Source organism: Kogia breviceps, chromosome 1, assembly GCF_026419965.1.
Source record: "Kogia breviceps isolate mKogBre1 chromosome 1, mKogBre1 haplotype 1, whole genome shotgun sequence".
Lineage (NCBI taxonomy): Eukaryota > Metazoa > Chordata > Mammalia > Artiodactyla > Physeteridae > Kogia > Kogia breviceps.
Window position 1 is genome coordinate 57,708,539 of NC_081310.1, and position 18,324 is coordinate 57,726,862.

An 18,324-nucleotide genomic window follows, 5' to 3' on the forward strand; every position below is an offset into this window, starting at 1 on the left:
GCTGGCAGGCTGAAGACCCAGGAGCACCAATGCTGGATCCATTCTGAAGGCCATCTGCTGTAGAATCAGGATAAGCCAATGCTGCAGATGAATTCCAAAGGCCGTCAGTTGGAGAATTCTCTCTTACTTGAGAGAGGCTGGTCTTTTGCTCTATTCAGGCCTTCAACTGATTGGATGAGGCCCACCCACATTATGAAGGGCAATCTGCTTTGCTCAAAGTCTACCAATTAATATGTTCAACTCAGTAAAACAACACCCTCACAGAAACACCGAGAATAATGTTTGATCAGATATCTGGGCATCGTGTGGCTGAGCCAAGTTGACTCATAAAATTAACCATCACCCCACTCATACTCCTCTCAATGTCTGCCCTCTTGAAAGGATCATAAAAAAGTCATCCACCTTGAAGACTTCAATGGGGCATTTTGCGTCCCAGAAATATTTACACTGTATCTCTAATTGTGGAATTTCAGCACTGATTTCCTATGCAAAGGAAATATGATTTTGAGTGGGGTGTAGGGGTCCAGATTCCTGAAGCCTGTGAAGAAATCACAGCACACTGGCATTTCAGCCAGCTGGCTGCTGTCCCTGCCTGACATTCCTGCTAGGCTTGGTTCACTCTTTTGCAGCTTTGCAGACAGTATGTACAAAAGTTAATTTCTAGCCTTTCTTCAAGCTCTCTTTGGTCCCAGCACAGCCGTAAGAAAAATTGTGAAGTAGAGCAAAATACAGGGCATGAAACCAACCAGAAACCACCAAGAGTACTCATCCGTGAGAGGAAGAGGACCTCATTGCCAGGCCAGTGGGGAAACAAGAGACCCCTGGGCTCCAGGAGCTGAGAAGTGGAGCCCAGGGTGAAGGGGTGTGTGTGTGTGTGGTGTGTATGTGAGTGTGTATGTGTGGGTGCCTGTGAGTGTGTGTGTATGGGTGCCTGTGAAAGTTTGTGTGTATGTGTATGCATGGGTGCCTCTGTGTGTGTGTATGCATGGGTGCCTGTGAGTGTATGTCTGTGTGTGTGTGTGTGTGTGTGTATGTGTGTGTATGTATGGGTGCCTGTGAGTGTGTGTGTGCATGGGTGCCTGTGAGTGTGTGTGTGTGAGTGTGTGTGTGTGTATGTGTGTGTGTGTGTGTGTGTGTATGAACCCTGACAGAAAGTGCTGGACACACATCTTGCCCTTCCTCAGGCTCTGGTGTTTCAGGTGTCTCTGGCCACAGCCCTGCTCAAGCTTAGTCCACTCTGCCCTTCTTTTGCGCCCCTTTGCCCATGACTCTCACATGCCAGGATCCAGGCTCTGAGCCCTGGTTCCTCACCATTGCCCTGCCAAGGATGCTCAGTCTCCTCAGGGTGTTGGGGAATCTGCTATGGGGCAAGACCCAGGAGGCCAGGCTTCTCCTTTTGGTTTGTCTCTACATCTGCCTCAGGTTCTTCTATCACAAAGTGACTCAAAGCTAGTTGATCTGCCAGCTTCTCTTCTAGCTCCAACAATGTGTGAGTAATTATTTTGGAAAACAGTGAAATTTAATGAATCAGTATATCAGGATGTTTCAGCTGCAAATAACAAAACACTTGGAATAAAGAACTAAATGACCGGGCTGATTAATCACAGCAAACCTGCAGGTCAGAGACTGGTGATGCCAGGATTGGTGTGGAATCTCTGAGAGATCATCAAGGACTCAGGCCCTTCCACCTTCTCTCTCTGCCTTCTTCACGGCTGCCGCGGTCTTCCCTCATGGCGGCAAGATGGCTGCAGTGGCTCCAAGCTTCCATTCTCATGTAACAGCTTCTCAAGTAGGAAGAAAAGGGGTAAGGGTGAAATCAGTGAGGAAAAGCTTTCTCAGAGCTCTAGTAGCTTCTTTCTGGGTCTCTGGTCAGAACTGGGTCACAGGTCTAATCTTAAACCAATCACTGGACAAAGGGATGGGACGGACCAATCATGATACATCTACCTGGGCCTGATGGATGTACGAACAATTGAAAACTTGGGATTCTGTTAGCAAGAAAGGTTTGGAGCAGCTGTTTGGTGGGTTACACTGTTTCTTTCAGGAGAAAGAAACAGTGTCTGGCTGTTGTAGCCAAAAAGGGAATTTATTGGGAAGAAAATATAGGGTGGGGCCTGGAGGAAATAGGCAGAAAACAGCAGGAGCTTTTGAAATAAAAGCTTTTCAGCCAGAATGGCCTGGTACAGACCCCTCATCACTGGGAAAGAATTCTAGTGCCTCTGTGCCTTGCATCACTTGTTCAAGACAAGTCTTGGCAGAAGTAGCGTATTGAATCAGGCTGGGGTTCAGGTGTATGACTTGGACAGCTGGGTGCAGAGAGGAGCACCTGGCCTGTTTAGTGTCCCAAGTAGCCACCTACCAAGACCTTATCCAATGGGAGATTCTCATCCAATAGGAAAGAGGAGTTGGAAGCTGCACAGACAACACAAAGCCAGACAGCACAGCTAATATCCAGGAATTAGAAAAGCCTCTATGAAGCCTGTGTCTTGGGAGATGCAGTCCTTGGGAAGCAGTGGTTGGCCTTATTTATTTCCACCATAATTAATTACCAGGAAACAAAGTAATGACTATATGCTCCATATCATTTTGCAAATCTTATTAACTGTTGGGTAAGTTCAATTTATTTACAACACTAATATCTGTTTATGTCAGCCAAGTTGGCAGTGTGGTTAGCCGTTGGCAACTTCAAGGAATTAGAATATGGTTAAAACAAACAACAAACATTAGAAGGAACATCGTCTCTGAGGAGGCTGGGCTGGGGAGGAGTTTGATCTCAGGGCCTTAACTGCAGCTGCTTCTCCCTTGGGTCTTTTCTGCAGCTCCGTGCCCCCACCCCCGCCACTGCCCTCCCCCACCCCGCCCAGGTAAGACATTGATAGGAGCAGAGGCTCCGGAGGGGCCCAGGTTACATCTCCAGTGACTTGGCGATGGGTTGAGTTGGTTAGGAGGAGAGAAGCAGGTGGTCTTGCATTTTACAAGTTCTATTGAATTGAGGCAAAATTTCTGGTCATCTGTAGGACCTTCAATTAAAATGAGGTGAATACAAGTTAACACAGCCCTGTTTCATCAGCCCTGAATGCAGGGACCTGGGTCTGGGATGGAGGAAAGGATGGGGCAAGAGTGCGGACAGGGCCTTCCCTGGTGGCACAGTGGTTGAGAGTCCGCCTGCCGATGCAGGGGACACGGGTTCGTGCCCTGGTCCGGGAAGATACCGCACGCCGCGGAGCGGCTGGGCCCGTGAGCCATGGCCTCTGAGCCTGCGCATCCGGAGCCAGGCTCAGGAGAGAGGCTCAGGGAGAGGCCACAACAGTGAGAGGCCCGCGTACCGCAAAAAGAAAAAAAGAAAAAAGAGGGCGGACAACCAGTGATGCGCGTGTGCACAGTCACCGCTGCCCAGAACGGCGGAAACCGTGTGCGTGGGCGGTTGGTCCAGTCGGCGCCGGCCTCCTGCGATGTTCGTTGAAGTGAAATTGGGTCCTGGTGCCAGTCTAGTCAGCCTTGAGACTCCTTTGCCGGCTGTTCCTTCTTCTGGAGAGGATGAAGCCACGGAGTCTGCTGAGGTAATGGCCTGGAGTTTTGTGGTTTTTTTTTTGGTGGTACGCGGGCCTTCCACCATTGTGGCGTCTCCCGTTGCGGAGCACAGCACAGCCTTGCCCAGGTGGAGCCATGGCTGTGTGTGACAGCTCAGTTTCCATCTACCCACCAAACCCAACCTTCTCAATGACCCCGTGAAGTCCTGCTTTCTTCGAATACTCCTTTCCAGACTGTCCTGCCCCTCCTAGACCTCGCACCCCAAACTCACTCTCTCCCCCACCATCGTTAAGGCAAAGGCGTTTATTTCCCCACAACACTGAGAGGCCCGCGTACCGCAAAAAAATAAAATAACATAAAATAACAAAGGAAACTTTCTATCGCTACCAAACTCAGAAAAATCTAGAATCCCTTGCCATGTAGAACACCAGAAATAATTTTAGTGAAAACCAAGTACTGTGAATAATTTCTGGATCCAAACTGTTGCTTGCCTGAGTTTGCTCTGCATTAGAAAAGGGAACTGGAAAGTCTCAAAGAGGAGCTCAAGACCAGCTCCAAACAAGACCTTCTCCTTGGTGTCAGGAGAAGAAAGAGACCTAAAAAGATAAGAACACTCCTGCTGTGGAAGTCTGCAGTCGTTAATTTCTTGTGCGTGCGTGTTGGTTTGAAAACTGGCCCCAATAGACGGTAGGCTTGGAGAGACGGAAGAAAGAGGCAGCCACTCCAGACTGGTAGGAGGCAGGGTTAACGCGCAAGAGAACTTACATATGAGGCTTGTCTTGAGTGCCGCAATATGAGTAGATCTCTGCACTTGCCCACCAGAATCTCAACAGTTTACAGAGAGGCCTTAACAGGGTTCAGACACATATACGCCGTCCAGATGGTATAACACTTAACTGCTGCATCCTTGAAGTAGCTCCTAGTGTGAGAACAGTGGGTGGAATGTACATTGCAAGGACAGGGGAGGGAGGAGCCTCAGATTGCCTGGGTCCAGGTCACAGGTCCACAAGTGGTCACATCCTCTCGGTGACCTCTTCCAACAATGCACCCACTACAGTCATCTCATATACCAGTCCCAAGCACTGGGAAACACTATTATTTTAAGGTGAGAAAATTGAGGTCCATTGCTGGGCAGTGAGTGACTTGCCCAAGGTCACAGGGCTGAAAAGTAGTGACTTTTATTTGACAAATCCTGTGCCCCGAGCCAGGATGTGAGGATCCAGAAGAGGGAGAATCAAGGCAAGTACTTTCTTTGCCCCTCTGGAGCTTACTGTCCAGTGGAGGAGAAAGTCTAAATAAATAATCAGACTGAAAAATTAAATAATGATAATTGCAGCAAGCATTATAAAGAAAAAGCTCAGGAAACTAGAGGATCTTGCAATGGGAGAATCTACCTGGACTTGGGTGGGGGGGGGTCATCAAGTGGGCTCTTAAGGAAATCACATGTAGGCTAGAGGTGAAGGACAAGTAAGAAGTGGCAGGGAAAATGTTTTAAGCAGAGTGACGTGCATGTGCAAAGGTCCCGAGGCCAGGTGGCTGGCGCAGTGACTGAGGAGGAGAATGGGTACATTTAAAGCTGAGGGAGGAAGGAGTTCAGGTTTCCTCCACAGCAATAGTTTTCTTCAACTCTGGACTTCTGACTCCTAGGGAGGTTTATTTCCCCTGTCACACGTCACCCTTTGGTTAAGTCACTTAATCTCTCTGAGCCTCTGTTTTCTTTCTTTTCTGTAAAATGGATCAATAGTAATCTACTGTATAGGCTCACATGAGAATTAAATGAGATGTTCTTTGTAGACCAAGAAGTGCCCTCCAGTGTTAGCGCAGTTAGGTAAATTGCTTTCCTTGTGCCGAGGGGCCAGCAGAGGTGCAGAGAGGTGAAGTGACTTACTAGGGTCACACAGCTACCAAGCCAAGACCCTTCAGGGATGGACACAGGAGAGGAGCTTGCTCTGGTGATCCTCTTTTACAGGTTAGTTTGGAGGGGCCAGTGGATGGAAGCCGCTGGGACCAAAAGACCTCTGGTCGCTTGGGAGAGAAAACTCCTCAGAAGAACTTGTTTCCCAGCTTGAAAAGGAATGGACAAGGAACCGCAGCGCAGCCCAGCGGTGAGTGTGTGGAAGATGGGCGCTCAGCCCAAAGCTGGGTCAGCAAAGCACTCGACCCCAAATACAACCACGCCCCTACTCCAGGCTCCACCGCCACAGTCCCATCCCTGTCAGCTGACCTCACTAAGCATTAGCAGGTCGGGCTCAAGATGCTTTTCCTCCCAGATGCTTTGCAGGTTCCAAAAGGATATTGACAGAGGGGGAACCTCTCCAGGCTCCCAGAAGGAAGCTCGGATGGTGGGATGGAGGCAGGGAACAGAAGGACTATTTTAAGACTGGGGGTGGAGAGGTAGGTATAGTCCATAACATGCAGGCAACTACTCACTTACTACTTAACCTGAGTGATTAGTTTCCTGGCTTTTAGTTTTCTTATCTGTTCAAGGGGTGGGGGTGGGGGGATGCCATTAGCCCTAGCTCCTCATAGCTTGTGTGAGATGAGAAAAAAAAAAAAGATTTATAGAAAAGAACTTAGCGAATTTCTTAAAAATGGTAAAATTTCCAGCAATATCAGTTACCCAGAGGATTTCAGTCTCTTTCTAGTCCTGCCCACTTGCCTCACTCTTGCCCTCTCTGGCATCTCTGGAAACTTCTGTGAAGTGCTCAGAGCCTGAGGAACCTGGTTTGTGAAACTTTGGTCTAGAGAAATAAGCTCTCTAATAGGATTAATTAAACCCGGGTTAAACATAGCCCTGCCATAGAGTAGTTGATGACCTTGGACAAGTCACTTGACCTCCCCGGGGCCAGGTGTTTCAGGGCACAAACAAAAGTAGCTCTGTGGAAAGTTACAGGGTTCCCCTGCATACTCTATTATTTTGTGGTGATTGTTATAGGTGGCTAAATCCCACAAATTAGAAGGAGCCAGAGAGAGACCGAGTCTGCTGGCTCCCATAGCTGAGAAGGTAGGTGTGGCCTCAGGTGTGGCTGGATCCAGGACTTGAATGACGTCCAAATTCTTTCCCTCCATCTCTCAGCTCAGCTGTTGTCTGGGCACTGGTCTCTCTATAAATGCCTGTCCTGTATCATGCCAACTCAGCAACCCCTACTACCATCCACATAGACAATCTCAAGGAAGGCCTTTTATTAGCTGGCTTGAATCCTGTGCCTCTCAGGGGCCATTCCCATGGCTGGAGAGCAGGCCCCATAATTGGTCGTCCCTTCAGAGCCACACAGGGATGGGAAGAGCTGCTCCCCAAAGGAAGGGAGTATGTTTTGCAAAAGGGGTAAGTAATATGAGCAAATCAAAAGAGCAGCTCTCGCTCTCACCCCGGGCATATCTTGCTGTACGGTGAGTTTAAGTACAGCTGAAGTGACTTTTGAGTGGCAGAATTAATTCAAAAGGACCCTGGAGGTCTTGTCCACCCTCTCCCAGCTCTGGCCTCCCCTGCCAGCCTGGGAATGATAGGCACCCAGTGTTAGAGCTAGCACATAGAAACACTCTCCAGAACAGTTTGAGAATCCGTGAACAACTGACAGAAAGAGAGGAGGATGGCAGGGTTGTAGAGAGATCTGGTTCAGGCATTTTCTAAGCTGACTCATTACACACCAAGAGAACTTTGGTTTTATTTCTAAACTATTTTGCAGCCTTTGGGGGAAGGGAGAGGATGTCGTCTTAAGAGGTCACAGACCAATCTGTCTGCTGGCCAAGTCAGGGTCACAGGTGTGTTTGGCCAGCACGGTGTCTTGTTGTTTAAGGTTTTTTTTCTTTGTTTTGTTTTTGGAGAAGTCACCAACATTTAAAATGTTGGAGATGTCACAGGAAAATGTGGAATTTGGGCCTCTCTTAAAGTAGAATGGCAGTACTGGGCCACATCCCTGCATGGCAACAGGAGGGTGGATCTGGGTAGCAGCTTCCCCATTGAACAGGGCATGTGAGCTGCAGTCGCCACCACTCCCTTTGATATCCCCCAGCTTACACCTGGCCACTCACTCACGCCCCCTGCCTTGGCCTGTGGTCATTTTTGGGTCCTGCACTAAATGGCTTTGGGGCCACAGACCAAAGACCAGCCACCAGTCTAGAGACCTTCCCTGATGGAAAGTGAGACCAGCTAGAAAGGAAGAAGTTTGTTCCCAAGCCTGCAGGCTGAACACAGTGACTCAGAATTTTGGTGTGAGCAGCTAGAACAGAACAGAGCAAAACATCCAGCGGGAAAGAGGCTTTCACAGTGGCCTCTTCACCCACCCCATTTTATGGATGGGAACACCGAGGCTCAGAGGGAAGGGCATTTGGACCTCGGTTTTCCTGCTCAAAGGCCAGGTTCTATCAACCAAACCAAATCATTTCCTTCCTTCCTTTGCTTCCTTCCACAAATCTTTATTAATAGCAAGCAGTAGGCCCTTTGCACACATCACTCCCTCTGTTTTTTCCCATTCACTGGACAAGTATTTATTGCGCCACTTATGCATTCAGGTGCTGAACTCGGTGCTGGGGGAAATACGAGTAAAAAGAAAATACAAGCAGGAAGCCTACCCACCTGGGTCCCACTTTAGGCGGGGCCGGAGGCGGCGGGGGCGGGGCGGGGCGGGGCGGCGGGGTTGGCCCTGGTTGGCACTTGCCCAGCCCAGTGGGTGTGCAGCAGCAGCTGAGTCAGGACCAGCACCCAACATCGGGCATCGAGGCACGGTGCGGACGCCGCGCTGGCCTTGCCTCCGACCCGGACCGACCCCAGGCAAATTGTGGGTGCCAAGGAGAGGCCACATCTCAGGGCTACGGAGGTGACAAGGGAGAGAGGTGAGCGCAGGGTTAGAAAAATGGCTGAATTGCAAATCCCGGAAGGGGAGGCTGGGGGGTGGGGGTAGGCTTCAAGACAGGGGTAGAAAGTTAACATTTGCCTATTTCTTAGCAAGCGGGGTGGTAAAGACTGGTTCCTTATAGCCTCTTGTGCTAAAAATACCACTTTTCCTTTGGACTGCCTGCTGAGATTTGTCCCTCCCCTCCATCCTGAGGAGATGCTGAGAGGATTCTTGAGGGGAAGGGAGGGAGGGACTGGACGTCTGGCTTGTGGTGGAGGGGTATTCACACTGCTGGCTGGGCCTTGGGGGTAAAAAGGCTGACTTCCGGGGTCTCAACCCACCTCTCTGAAAAAGGAGGCCCAGGCACACCACCGATCCTTCAGCTAGTTCAGGTGGAGTGGGACTAGGCGGTTTGCTTTGCTGGACAACAGGAAACTTGTATCTGTTTAAACTGGGCCAAGAGACTAGTTGCACCTGGTCCTAGTGAAAGCAACCAACAGGTTAAGTCCAGTGTCACGAGGAGATCTTGAAAAGTTCAGTCTATTCCCAGGTAGTGAGTGCTTGATTCAGTGCCTGATCTGTGCCAGGCCCTGTTCTGATGCTGGGGATACAGCAGTAAACAAGACAGCCGTGGCCTCTTGTTCCAGAAAGCTGATTTTTGGTGGAGAAGACAGATAATTGCAAGTTCAAGTAAATGCTGGGACAAAAAACAAGGGACTGGGATAGAGGACCAGAGCTCCTTTAGTTGTAGCCTGCAGGGAAAGTGTCTTTGAGGAGGTGATGTTGAAATTGAAGTCAAGCCTTGGGAAGAGCGGGGCAGAGACATTCCAGACCATGGAGAGTCTGTGCTGAAGTCCTGAGAAAGGTAAGTTGTGGATGTGTCAAGGAGCTGAAAGAAAACCAGAGAGGGACTTCCCTGGTGGTGCAGTGGTTAAGAATCCGCCCGCCAATGCAGGGGACACGGGTTCGAGCCCTGGTCTGGGAAGATCCCTCGTGCCGCAGAGCAACTAAGCCTGCGTGCCACAACTGCCGAGCCCGAGTGCCACAATTTCTGAAGCCCGTGCACCTAGAGCCCGTGCTCCGCAACAAGAGAAGCCACCGCCATGAGAAGCCTGCGCACCGCAATGAAGACAACGCAGCCAAAAATAAATAAATAAATAGATAAATTTAAAAACAGACAAAGAAAAAAGAAAACCAGAGAGGACCAGGATGAAGTGGGGCGGTGGGCAGGGTCCAGGCCGTGCAAGACTGTGTCTAGGAATGGAGAGTTTTTATAAAACCATTGAAGGGTTTTATGGGAGAAGAAAAAAAAAAAAGTCCATCCACCTGGAGGTCTAACAGAACAGATAAGAAAAGGAGAGAGTTGGAGACAGTGAACATGGCTATGAAGGCAATGAATTAAATGGTGTGATACGATGGGGAGGGGTGGTCAGGGGTAGCCTTTATAAGAAGGTAGCATCCTTTTGGCATTCAAGACCCAAATAGCAAGACGTGAGCGGCAGGCATGCCCAGCTCACGATGGAGGCCAAGTCACAACTCTCCAGAGATGCCAAACTAAACAACAAGCTGGGTCAAGGGGTGAGGGGCAAGACCTTGACGTTGTTAATGAGGGTCTGGGTACCTGCACTCATCAAGGGTTTTTTTTTCCTTTTTCCTTTCTTTTTAATTTTTGGGTGGGGGGCGTGGGGCTCACAAAGAGGCTCTCTGTGACTCGTGAGTCAAGATGTGGGCTTAAATCCCTGCTCCGTCCTCTATGTGTGACCTCGGGCACCTGTCACACCTCTCAGAGCCTCAGTCTCCTCCAAGGTAAAATGGGGACCCCATGACACCCATGGGGCAGGGAGGTTGAGAGGAGTTGATGAGCTTGTGTGTGTAAAGGGCTGATCCCAGTGCCTGGCCCTGGGTCCCAGCTCTGAAAACAGCACTGAAATTCTGATAACCCTGTAAGTTGTCAGAGCTGGAAGGGACTCAGAGAGTGGGGCCAGCCCCATCCTTTTGCATATGAAGACAGAGAGGGGAGCAGCCTGCCCAAGGCCACACAGCAACTGCACTGTCAGTAGCTGCATCACTGCCAGCCTCTCCCTATGGCCTAGAACCAGCCTGCTTCCAGAAAGGCCCTCTGGCTTCCTCCCCTCCCTCCTTCCCCCTTCCTCTCCCTGTGGCCTCTGATGATGATCATGGGCCAGGGAGGGATCTTAGGCATCATGGCTGCCTGAGCTTCCATCTGTGGTTTCACTCAGACCAGGTGTGCCAGGCCCACAGACCTCATCTGTGATTCTAAACCCATTCTGAACCAGTTCTAAACTACCTCAGGGCTGGCTGGTTGTGGAAGAAGGGGAGGGCTGCGTAAGGGATCAAAAAGTTCTGGGCTCTGAAGGTTGGGATCAAATCCCAGTTCTTACACTTCTCAGCTGTGTGCCCTTGGACAAGTTGACCTTCTGAACCTCAGTTTCCTCATGTATGAAATGGGGTTACACCTGAGGGCACTTCTCCAGGGTTTTTCTGATAGGAGCACTAATCCCACTCCTGAGGGCTGCACCTGCATGACATAATCACCTCCCAAAGGTCTCACCTCCTAATACCATCACACTGGCGATTAGTTTCAACATGAATTTGGGTGGTGGTGGGGGTGGGGTGGGGGGGGGGAGACCCAAACATTCAATCTTTTACAAGAACCCAGAGCTGATTTCTCCTCTCCCCTAAGGCACACCAAGGCGACAACATTTAAAAGGAAAGGAAACCACGGTGCGGAGACCCCAGAGACGGAGACCCTCCTGCAGCAACAAGGGGGCAAGAGGGGCCCACTGCTGAGGGCCATCTGGCAGGTGGGCCGCTCCACCTTCCTCCTGGGGACCCTCAGCCTCATCATCAGTGACGTCTTCAGGTTCACGGTGCCCAAGCTCCTCAGGTGGGTCCAGGCCTTGGGTGCCTCGCTGAGGCTGGTGGTCCCATTAACGGCGTCCTTCCAGGACCAGGGGACCTTCAGCCCTCCTCCTGCCTCTGCCTAGACCTCTGGTGCTCAGGGCACTGAGGGTGGGTGAAAAGGATACTCAGGAAGGACCACTTAAACAAGAAAGTGAGTGACCTTGGGGAGGGAAAACGAGTGAATTCTAGCCTGACTCTATCCGTTTGCTTTTGCTATACAACAAAGCCCCTCAAAAGTGAGGGGCTTAGGGCTTCCCTGGTGGCGCAGTGGTTGAGAGTCCGCCTGCCGATGCAGGGGACACGGGTTCGTGCCCCGGTCCGGGAAGATCCCACATGCCGCGGAGCGGCTGGGCCCGTGAGCCGTGGCCACTGAGCCTGCGCGTCCGGAGCCTGTGCTCTGCAACGGGAGAGGCCACAGCAGTGAGAGGCCTGCATATCTCAAAAAAAAAAAAAAAAAGTGAGGGACTTAAAGCCACTTCTTTAGCTCATGATCCTGTGGGTCAGCAATTCAAGCTGGCTCCAGCTGGGTGATTCTTCTTTTCTTGGCTGGGTTCACTCATCTGTCTGCAGTCACCTGTGGGGCTGGCTGGGGACTGGCTGGTCCAAGACAGTCCCAGCTGGGATATCTTGTCTCTGCTCCGGTGGTCTCTCATCCTCAAAAGGCTAAATCCGGCTTGTTCACAGGGCCATTTGGCAGGATTCCAAGACAAAGCAAAAGTTGCATTTTCTCGTGAGGCCAAAGCTGGTTGCACAGCCAGCCCAGATTCAAGAGGTGGCATGTTAGTGTGTTAGGGCTACCATAACAAAGCACTACAAACTGGGTGACTTTAAACAACAGAAATTTTTTTCTGGTGCTTATCTTTTCTACTGTTCTTTCTTTTCTTTTTTAATTGAAGTACAGTTGATTTACAATGTTGTGTCAGTTTCAGGTATACAGCAAAGCGATTCAGTTATATTGTACATACATATGTCAATATATTCTTTTCAGGTTCTTTTCCCTTATAGCTTATTACAAAATATTGAGTAAAGTTCCCTGTGCTATACAGTAGGTCCTTGTTGGTTATCTATTTTATAATAGTAGTGTATATATGTTAATCCCAAACTCCTAATTTATCCCCACCCCTTTTCTCTTTGGTAACCATGAGTTTCTCTTCTATGTCTATGGGTCTATTTCTGTTTTGTATATAAGTTCATTTGTATCATTTTTTTTAGATTTCACATATAAGTGACATCATATGATATTTGTCTTTCTCTGACTTACTTCATTTAGTATGATAATATCTAGGTCCATCCATGTTGCTGCAAATGGCACTATTTCATTCTTTTTTATGGCTGAGTAATATTCCATTGCATACCTATACCACATCTTCTTTATCCATTCAGTGGACCTGGAGGTTGCTTCCATGTCTTGGCTATTATTGTAAATAGAGCTGCAGTAAACACTGGGATGCACGTTTCTTTTCAAACTAGAGTTTTCTCCAGATATATGCCCAGGAGTGGGATTGCTGGATCATAGGTCAACTCCATTTTTAGTTGTTTAAGGAACCTCCGTATACTGTTCTCCATAGTGGCTGCCCCAATTTACATTTCCACCAACAGTGTAGGAGGGTTCCCTTTTCTCCACACCCTCTCCAGCATTTATTATTTGTAGACTTTCTGATGATGGCTATTCTGACCGGTGTGAGGTGATACCTCATTACAGTTTTGATTTGCATTCCTCTAATAATTAGCGATATTGAGCATCTTTTCATGTGCGTTTTGGCCATCTGTATGTCTTCTTTGAAGAAATGTCTATTTAGGTCTCTGCCCATTTTTCAATTGGGTTGATTTTTGATATTGAGCTGTATGAGCTGTTTGTATGTTTTCGAGATTAATCCCTTCTCGGTCACATCATTTGCAAATATTTTCTCCCATTTTGTAGGTTGTCTTTTCGTTGTGTTTATGGTCTCCTTTGCTGTGCAAAAGATTTTAAGTTTAATTAGGTCCCATTTAAACAACAGAAGTTTTTGTCCTCACGTTACTGGAGGCTAGATGTCCAAGATCAGTGTTGTTTCTTCTGAGGCCTCTCTCCTTGCCCAGACAGCTGCCTTGTCGCTGTGTCCTCACGTGGTTTTTCCTCTGAGCACATGCACCCCTGGTGTCTCCTTATGTGTCCAAATTTCCTCTTCTTACAGGGACACCAGTTGTATTGGATTAAGGCCCATCCTAACGGCCTCATTTTAACTGAATCACCTCTTTAAAGGTCCTATTTTCAAATACACAGTCGTATTCTGAGGTACTGGGGGTTTGGACTTTAACATATAAATTTTGTGAGGACACAGTTCAGCCCCTAACAGGTGGCGGTAAAAACTTCACCTGTTGATTGGTGGAGACGCAAGTCACGCTGAAAATGAGTGTGGACAGTGGGGGAAATGATTGCAACCATTTGTGTAGAAAACAAAAAAGAACCCCATACTGTCTGGTCCTCCAGACCTGGCCAGGCTTAGGCAGAGGCAATAGCCATGGGTGCCCTTTCTCACCAGCCTCTTCCTGGAGTTTATTGGTGACCCCAAGACCCCGGCCTGGAAGGGCTGTCTTCTCGCCATGCTGATGTTCCTCTCTGCCTGCCTGCAAACACTGTTCGAGCAGCAGCACATGTACAGACTCAAGGTGCTACAGATGAGGCTGCGAATGGCCATCATGGGCCTGGTGTACAGAAAGGTGAGCCGCAGGGGAGAGGCGTGGCCTTTCCTCTCTCTCCATCCTGTCCCAATTCACAGACAAATGTTCCAGCCAAGAAGTGGAATGTTCCTGAACCGTTACTGTCATCAGTGCCTAAAACCACACTCATTCATCACTTTACTCATGTTTGCCCACACCACACCCTCACCTTCTTGGCTATTTCTGTAAGGCTTGCGTGATCTGACCCTGGCACCTCTTCTAGCTGATTACGTCACACACTTCCTTCACACTTCTTTCACTTTCCTCTGGCCCCACAGGTCTTCTTTCAGTTCCTCAAGCACGCCAAACAATCTCCCACCTCAGGGCCTTTGCACTTGCTGTTCCCACTGCCTGGGCACCTTTCCACAACTCTTCATGTAGTGAACATTCACCCCCCTGAGGATAAAGGGCTAACCTACGGGCTCTGTGGAAACTGGATAAAGGTGGACTGTCAGCTATTTTACCCGGTAACACTGCTTACAATTAAAATGACCCCTGACCCCTTGGTAAATTGCATCTGGGCTGAAAGTTCTGCCAATGAACTATGATACCCGGAGGTAAGCCATAGCATTGGGCTTGGGCTTCTCTCTGCAGTGATTCTTGTCCCCTTGGGGGACCTTGGAACCGAAACCTGTGAGGCTGCTGCTCTAAGAGATGTTGGCCCCTCTGGGGTCTGGAGCATCTGAGCAAGGCAGTCCTGTGTAAGCCCCTTTCTCTCACACCTGAGCTGTCACTTGGGAAAGAAGGGGGCAAAGGGATCAGCTCCTGGGTGGCCGTGTAGCTCCTGAATTTCAGGCCACATCCCCCTGAGCACACTGGAGCTGGTGTGGCCTGTCCGGTCTCGGGAGTCCACACATGGAGCTGAGGCTGCAGGAAGATGACCCGAAGGCTTTGCTCTTCCCATCCCCACCCTTGGGGCAGCCGCCTTCATCACCTGATGAGGTCATACCCCTCCACTCTGCCCTCTGGGCTGCTTCTGTTTTAACTGTGTCTTCTTACTTTCTGTATCTGGTGCTTTGACATCTGGGGTCTTGCTGACCCTGGAGGGACTGCCCCTCTGTCCCTCCCAGGATCAGCCAGTTCCCAGAGATGCTAAGAGACTCATCTGAAAGCATCTCTTTCACATGCAAGCCAACCAATCCAGAGCTCACACCCCAACTGCCTCCTTTTTGGGCCCTAACACTCTAGGCCACTATCCCCTGCCTTAATCGCCCCGGGGCAGGGTACCAGACAATGAGGCCCAGCTCCTATGCCAAGAGCCCGGTGGAATTATTCAAACTAGCCAATCCTAAACCTGCTTACCCTGCCTGACCTTCCCATGAAAACCACAACAAGCTCTTGCCTGTGGTCCCCCCAACCCTGCAGCATCCTGGTGCTTCCCCAGTGGCCCCCTCATAGCGTGGGGTGCCCCCTCCTCTTGAGATCTGTGAGTATAATAAACCCTCTTGTCAAGGGCAGTCTTCTCTGATCTGTGGGCTTGCCATGCCTGAATAATGATAAAAACCTATATTTGAAAACACTTCTTCATGGCACTCATCATAATTACTATTAAAGGATGAACTATGTAAATCTTTATTTAATTTTGTCCCCCAGCTCAAACTCCACTCCGAAGAGAGCAAGTGCCCTGCCTCTGTTGATCACAGTACTCACCTCAGAGTGAGGCCCAGAGCAGGTGCTCGGTAAAGATTTGAAGATTTTTTTTTCAGATTTCTACACTCAATCATTGCCAGCTCACCACTTCACCCCCTCACTTCTTCCCTGACACACTCAGCAGAGAGAGAGAGAGGACTGCAAGTAGAACGTAGCATTCAACAGGTTGGAAGGGGTCCACTGTGACCCCAGAGTTAGGGCAAATTTGGGGCTGCCAGAAAACCAGCTTGGTGTCTGAGAGGCACACCGAATGCCTGCAGGGGTCAGTCTAACACCCTGTCTAGCCCATGTCGTGCCTCTGTCATCCTGGATTCCAATCCTGGCCCAGTCACTTAGGAGCCCTCTGGCTTTGGGCAAATTGGTCAATTTCTCTGTGCCTCAGTTTCCTTAGCTGTGAAATGGGGTTAATAATTCTGCATCTCACTGATTCTAGTCTCACGTTTTTTTTCTCTTTTTAACTTCTGAAATCAAGATGTTTTAATTTAGTTGGCATTGATGTTTTTTCCCATAGTGATACAAAAGTAGAGAGTACTTTATCCACAGTGTTTTAGATTGAATGAAATATGGCAGTACCCGCTCCATACAGTTGTCTGATGTGCCCCATCACGGAAAATGGTGAAACTGTTAGTTTATTGAGCACAGTGCCTAGGCTGTAGCGCTCAGCAGATGACCACCATTATCAGCATTATCACCATTATCAACTATTGCTTTCACCACTCGCTAGTAGTATGTTATTAATTGTTATTAGTCTAGTGCTTTAGGGGTTTCAGGGTATTTTCATTTTTGTCTTCTCCCTGGAGTCTCACAATGGGAGGTTAGCTGAGGAGATTTTATTAGCCCACTTTGCAGATGAGTGAACTGAGGCTCAGATGGTAAAGAAATCTGCCTCAGCCAGCAGGGGCAGCACAGCTTAGACCCCGGCCTGCTGGGTGGCTGTTCTCTTGCTCAGTCCAAGCCGTGGGCCTCCCTCCCTCCTGGGCCCTTCCTCCCTCGTGGTCCTCCCTAACTGCCCCTCACCCCCTCCTTCCCTCCCTCCTGACTCAGGTCTCCATCTTCTGCCCCTCCCAGGTCCTGGCTCTGTCCAGCAGCTCCAGAAAGGCCAGCGCAGTGGGGGACGTGGTCAACCTGGTGTCTGTGGATGTGCAGCGGCTGACTGAGAGCATCACCTACCTCAACGGGCTGTAGCTGCCGCTCATCTGGATCATCATCTGCTTTCTCTACCTCTGGCAGGTGTTCTGGGGCAGAGAGAGCTGGGATTTGAGTTGAATCCTCCTCACCCCCCATCCCCCTCCTCCTCCCCCTCCCCTTCCTCCTCCCCTCCCCCTCCCCCTCCTCCTCCTCCCCCTCCTCCTCCCCCTCCTCTTCCTCCCCCTCCTCCTCCTCCTCCTCCTTCCTCTCCTCCTCCCACTCCTCCTCCTCAATCCTATCTCCATCTGCACACTGCGGGCTGATGTAATGGGCAAAGTCTTAGACGAGGATGACCTTCACTTCACCTTGGGCTGGATGCTCACCTCTCAGGGCCTCAGTTTCCTCATCTGTATGATGATGATGGTGATGACATTGGCACTTTTTGGGTGTGATATCGGGGTAACAAGTGAGCAGATTAGGCATGTTTTGAAGTTACCAGTAATGGTAGGGCACCATCACCACCACCACTACCAACAACAAAAAAAAGGGAAAGAAAATTTAGGGGAAAGAATTTACTACTTGGTTTTCAAAAAGCATTAAGTAGCCAACCAGGCCAAAAAAAAAAAAAAAAATTAGAACTTTTTCTAACTTTCTTATATCTGTTTTGTGGTGCAGGATTTTCTTTTTTCTTTTTAATTAAAATCACAGACTTTGTAGTGGGACTGCCTGGGTTCGAAACCTGCTTTCAGCACTTGCTAGTTGTAAAACCTTCCAGTAAGTAACTTAGCCTCTCCGTGCGTCATTTCCTCATTGGCAAAGTGAGGACTGTAATTAACCGAAGTGCCCCAGCCCTTGAGTTGCTGAGGAATTAAATGAGCTAATACCTGTGAAGCACTTAGATAGCATCTGGGACACAGCTATACCCTATAGGTGTTTAATTGTCTTGTTGGTTATGCATGGGGGTGGGGCAGTTCATTTGAAGATCTTCTTCAGCTCTGCTCCATGAGGGCTGGTTCCAGGCTCACAGACTTTTCTGTAAAGGAGCAGATTGTAGATATTTTAGACGTTAGGGGCCATAGGGTCTCTCTCAAAACTATTTAACTCTTCCTTTCTAGTGCACAAGCAGCCACAGGCAATACTAATCAAACAGGCCTGGTGGTGTTCCAATAAAATTGCTTATGGACGCTGAAGTTTGAATTTCATGTAATTTACACATATCATGAAATCATCTTCGTTTGATTTTCTTCAATCATTTTAAAATGTAAGAACGATAAACAATCTTTGTATGGCTTGAGGTCGGCATGTAAACAGGTGGAGAGATCTGGCCCATGTGCTGTGTTTCACAGGCCCCTGGGTGAGTGTATCAACGGCATATTGATTGTGAGTGAGTGTGGAATGCTCCAGAATACCAGCTGTGTGTTATCATCATTATTGTACCTCTGCTACTGCTCCAGTGTCCCCACAATAAGGGCTTGGGGCCTGGACACTTTTGGACTTGCTACCTTGCAGTCTAGGACCTAGCATACAGAGGGTGCTCAGCAAGTGCATAACTGTT

At 49.2% G+C, this 18,324-nt stretch overlaps 1 protein-coding gene across 1 annotated transcript; it reads left to right on the forward strand.

Moving 5' to 3' along the window:
• Positions 1 to 3,367: 3,367 nt before the first annotated feature.
• LOC131754619 (ATP-binding cassette sub-family C member 6-like) lies at positions 3,368 to 16,826 on the forward strand. The gene is made up of 5 exons (XM_059060493.1): positions 3,368 to 3,454; positions 5,506 to 5,636; positions 11,071 to 11,274; positions 13,814 to 13,991; positions 16,710 to 16,826. Exons 1-5 carry the CDS (start codon positions 3,368 to 3,370, stop codon positions 16,824 to 16,826), a joined length of 717 nt encoding a protein of 238 aa, XP_058916476.1.
• Positions 16,827 to 18,324: the final 1,498 nt, after the last annotated feature.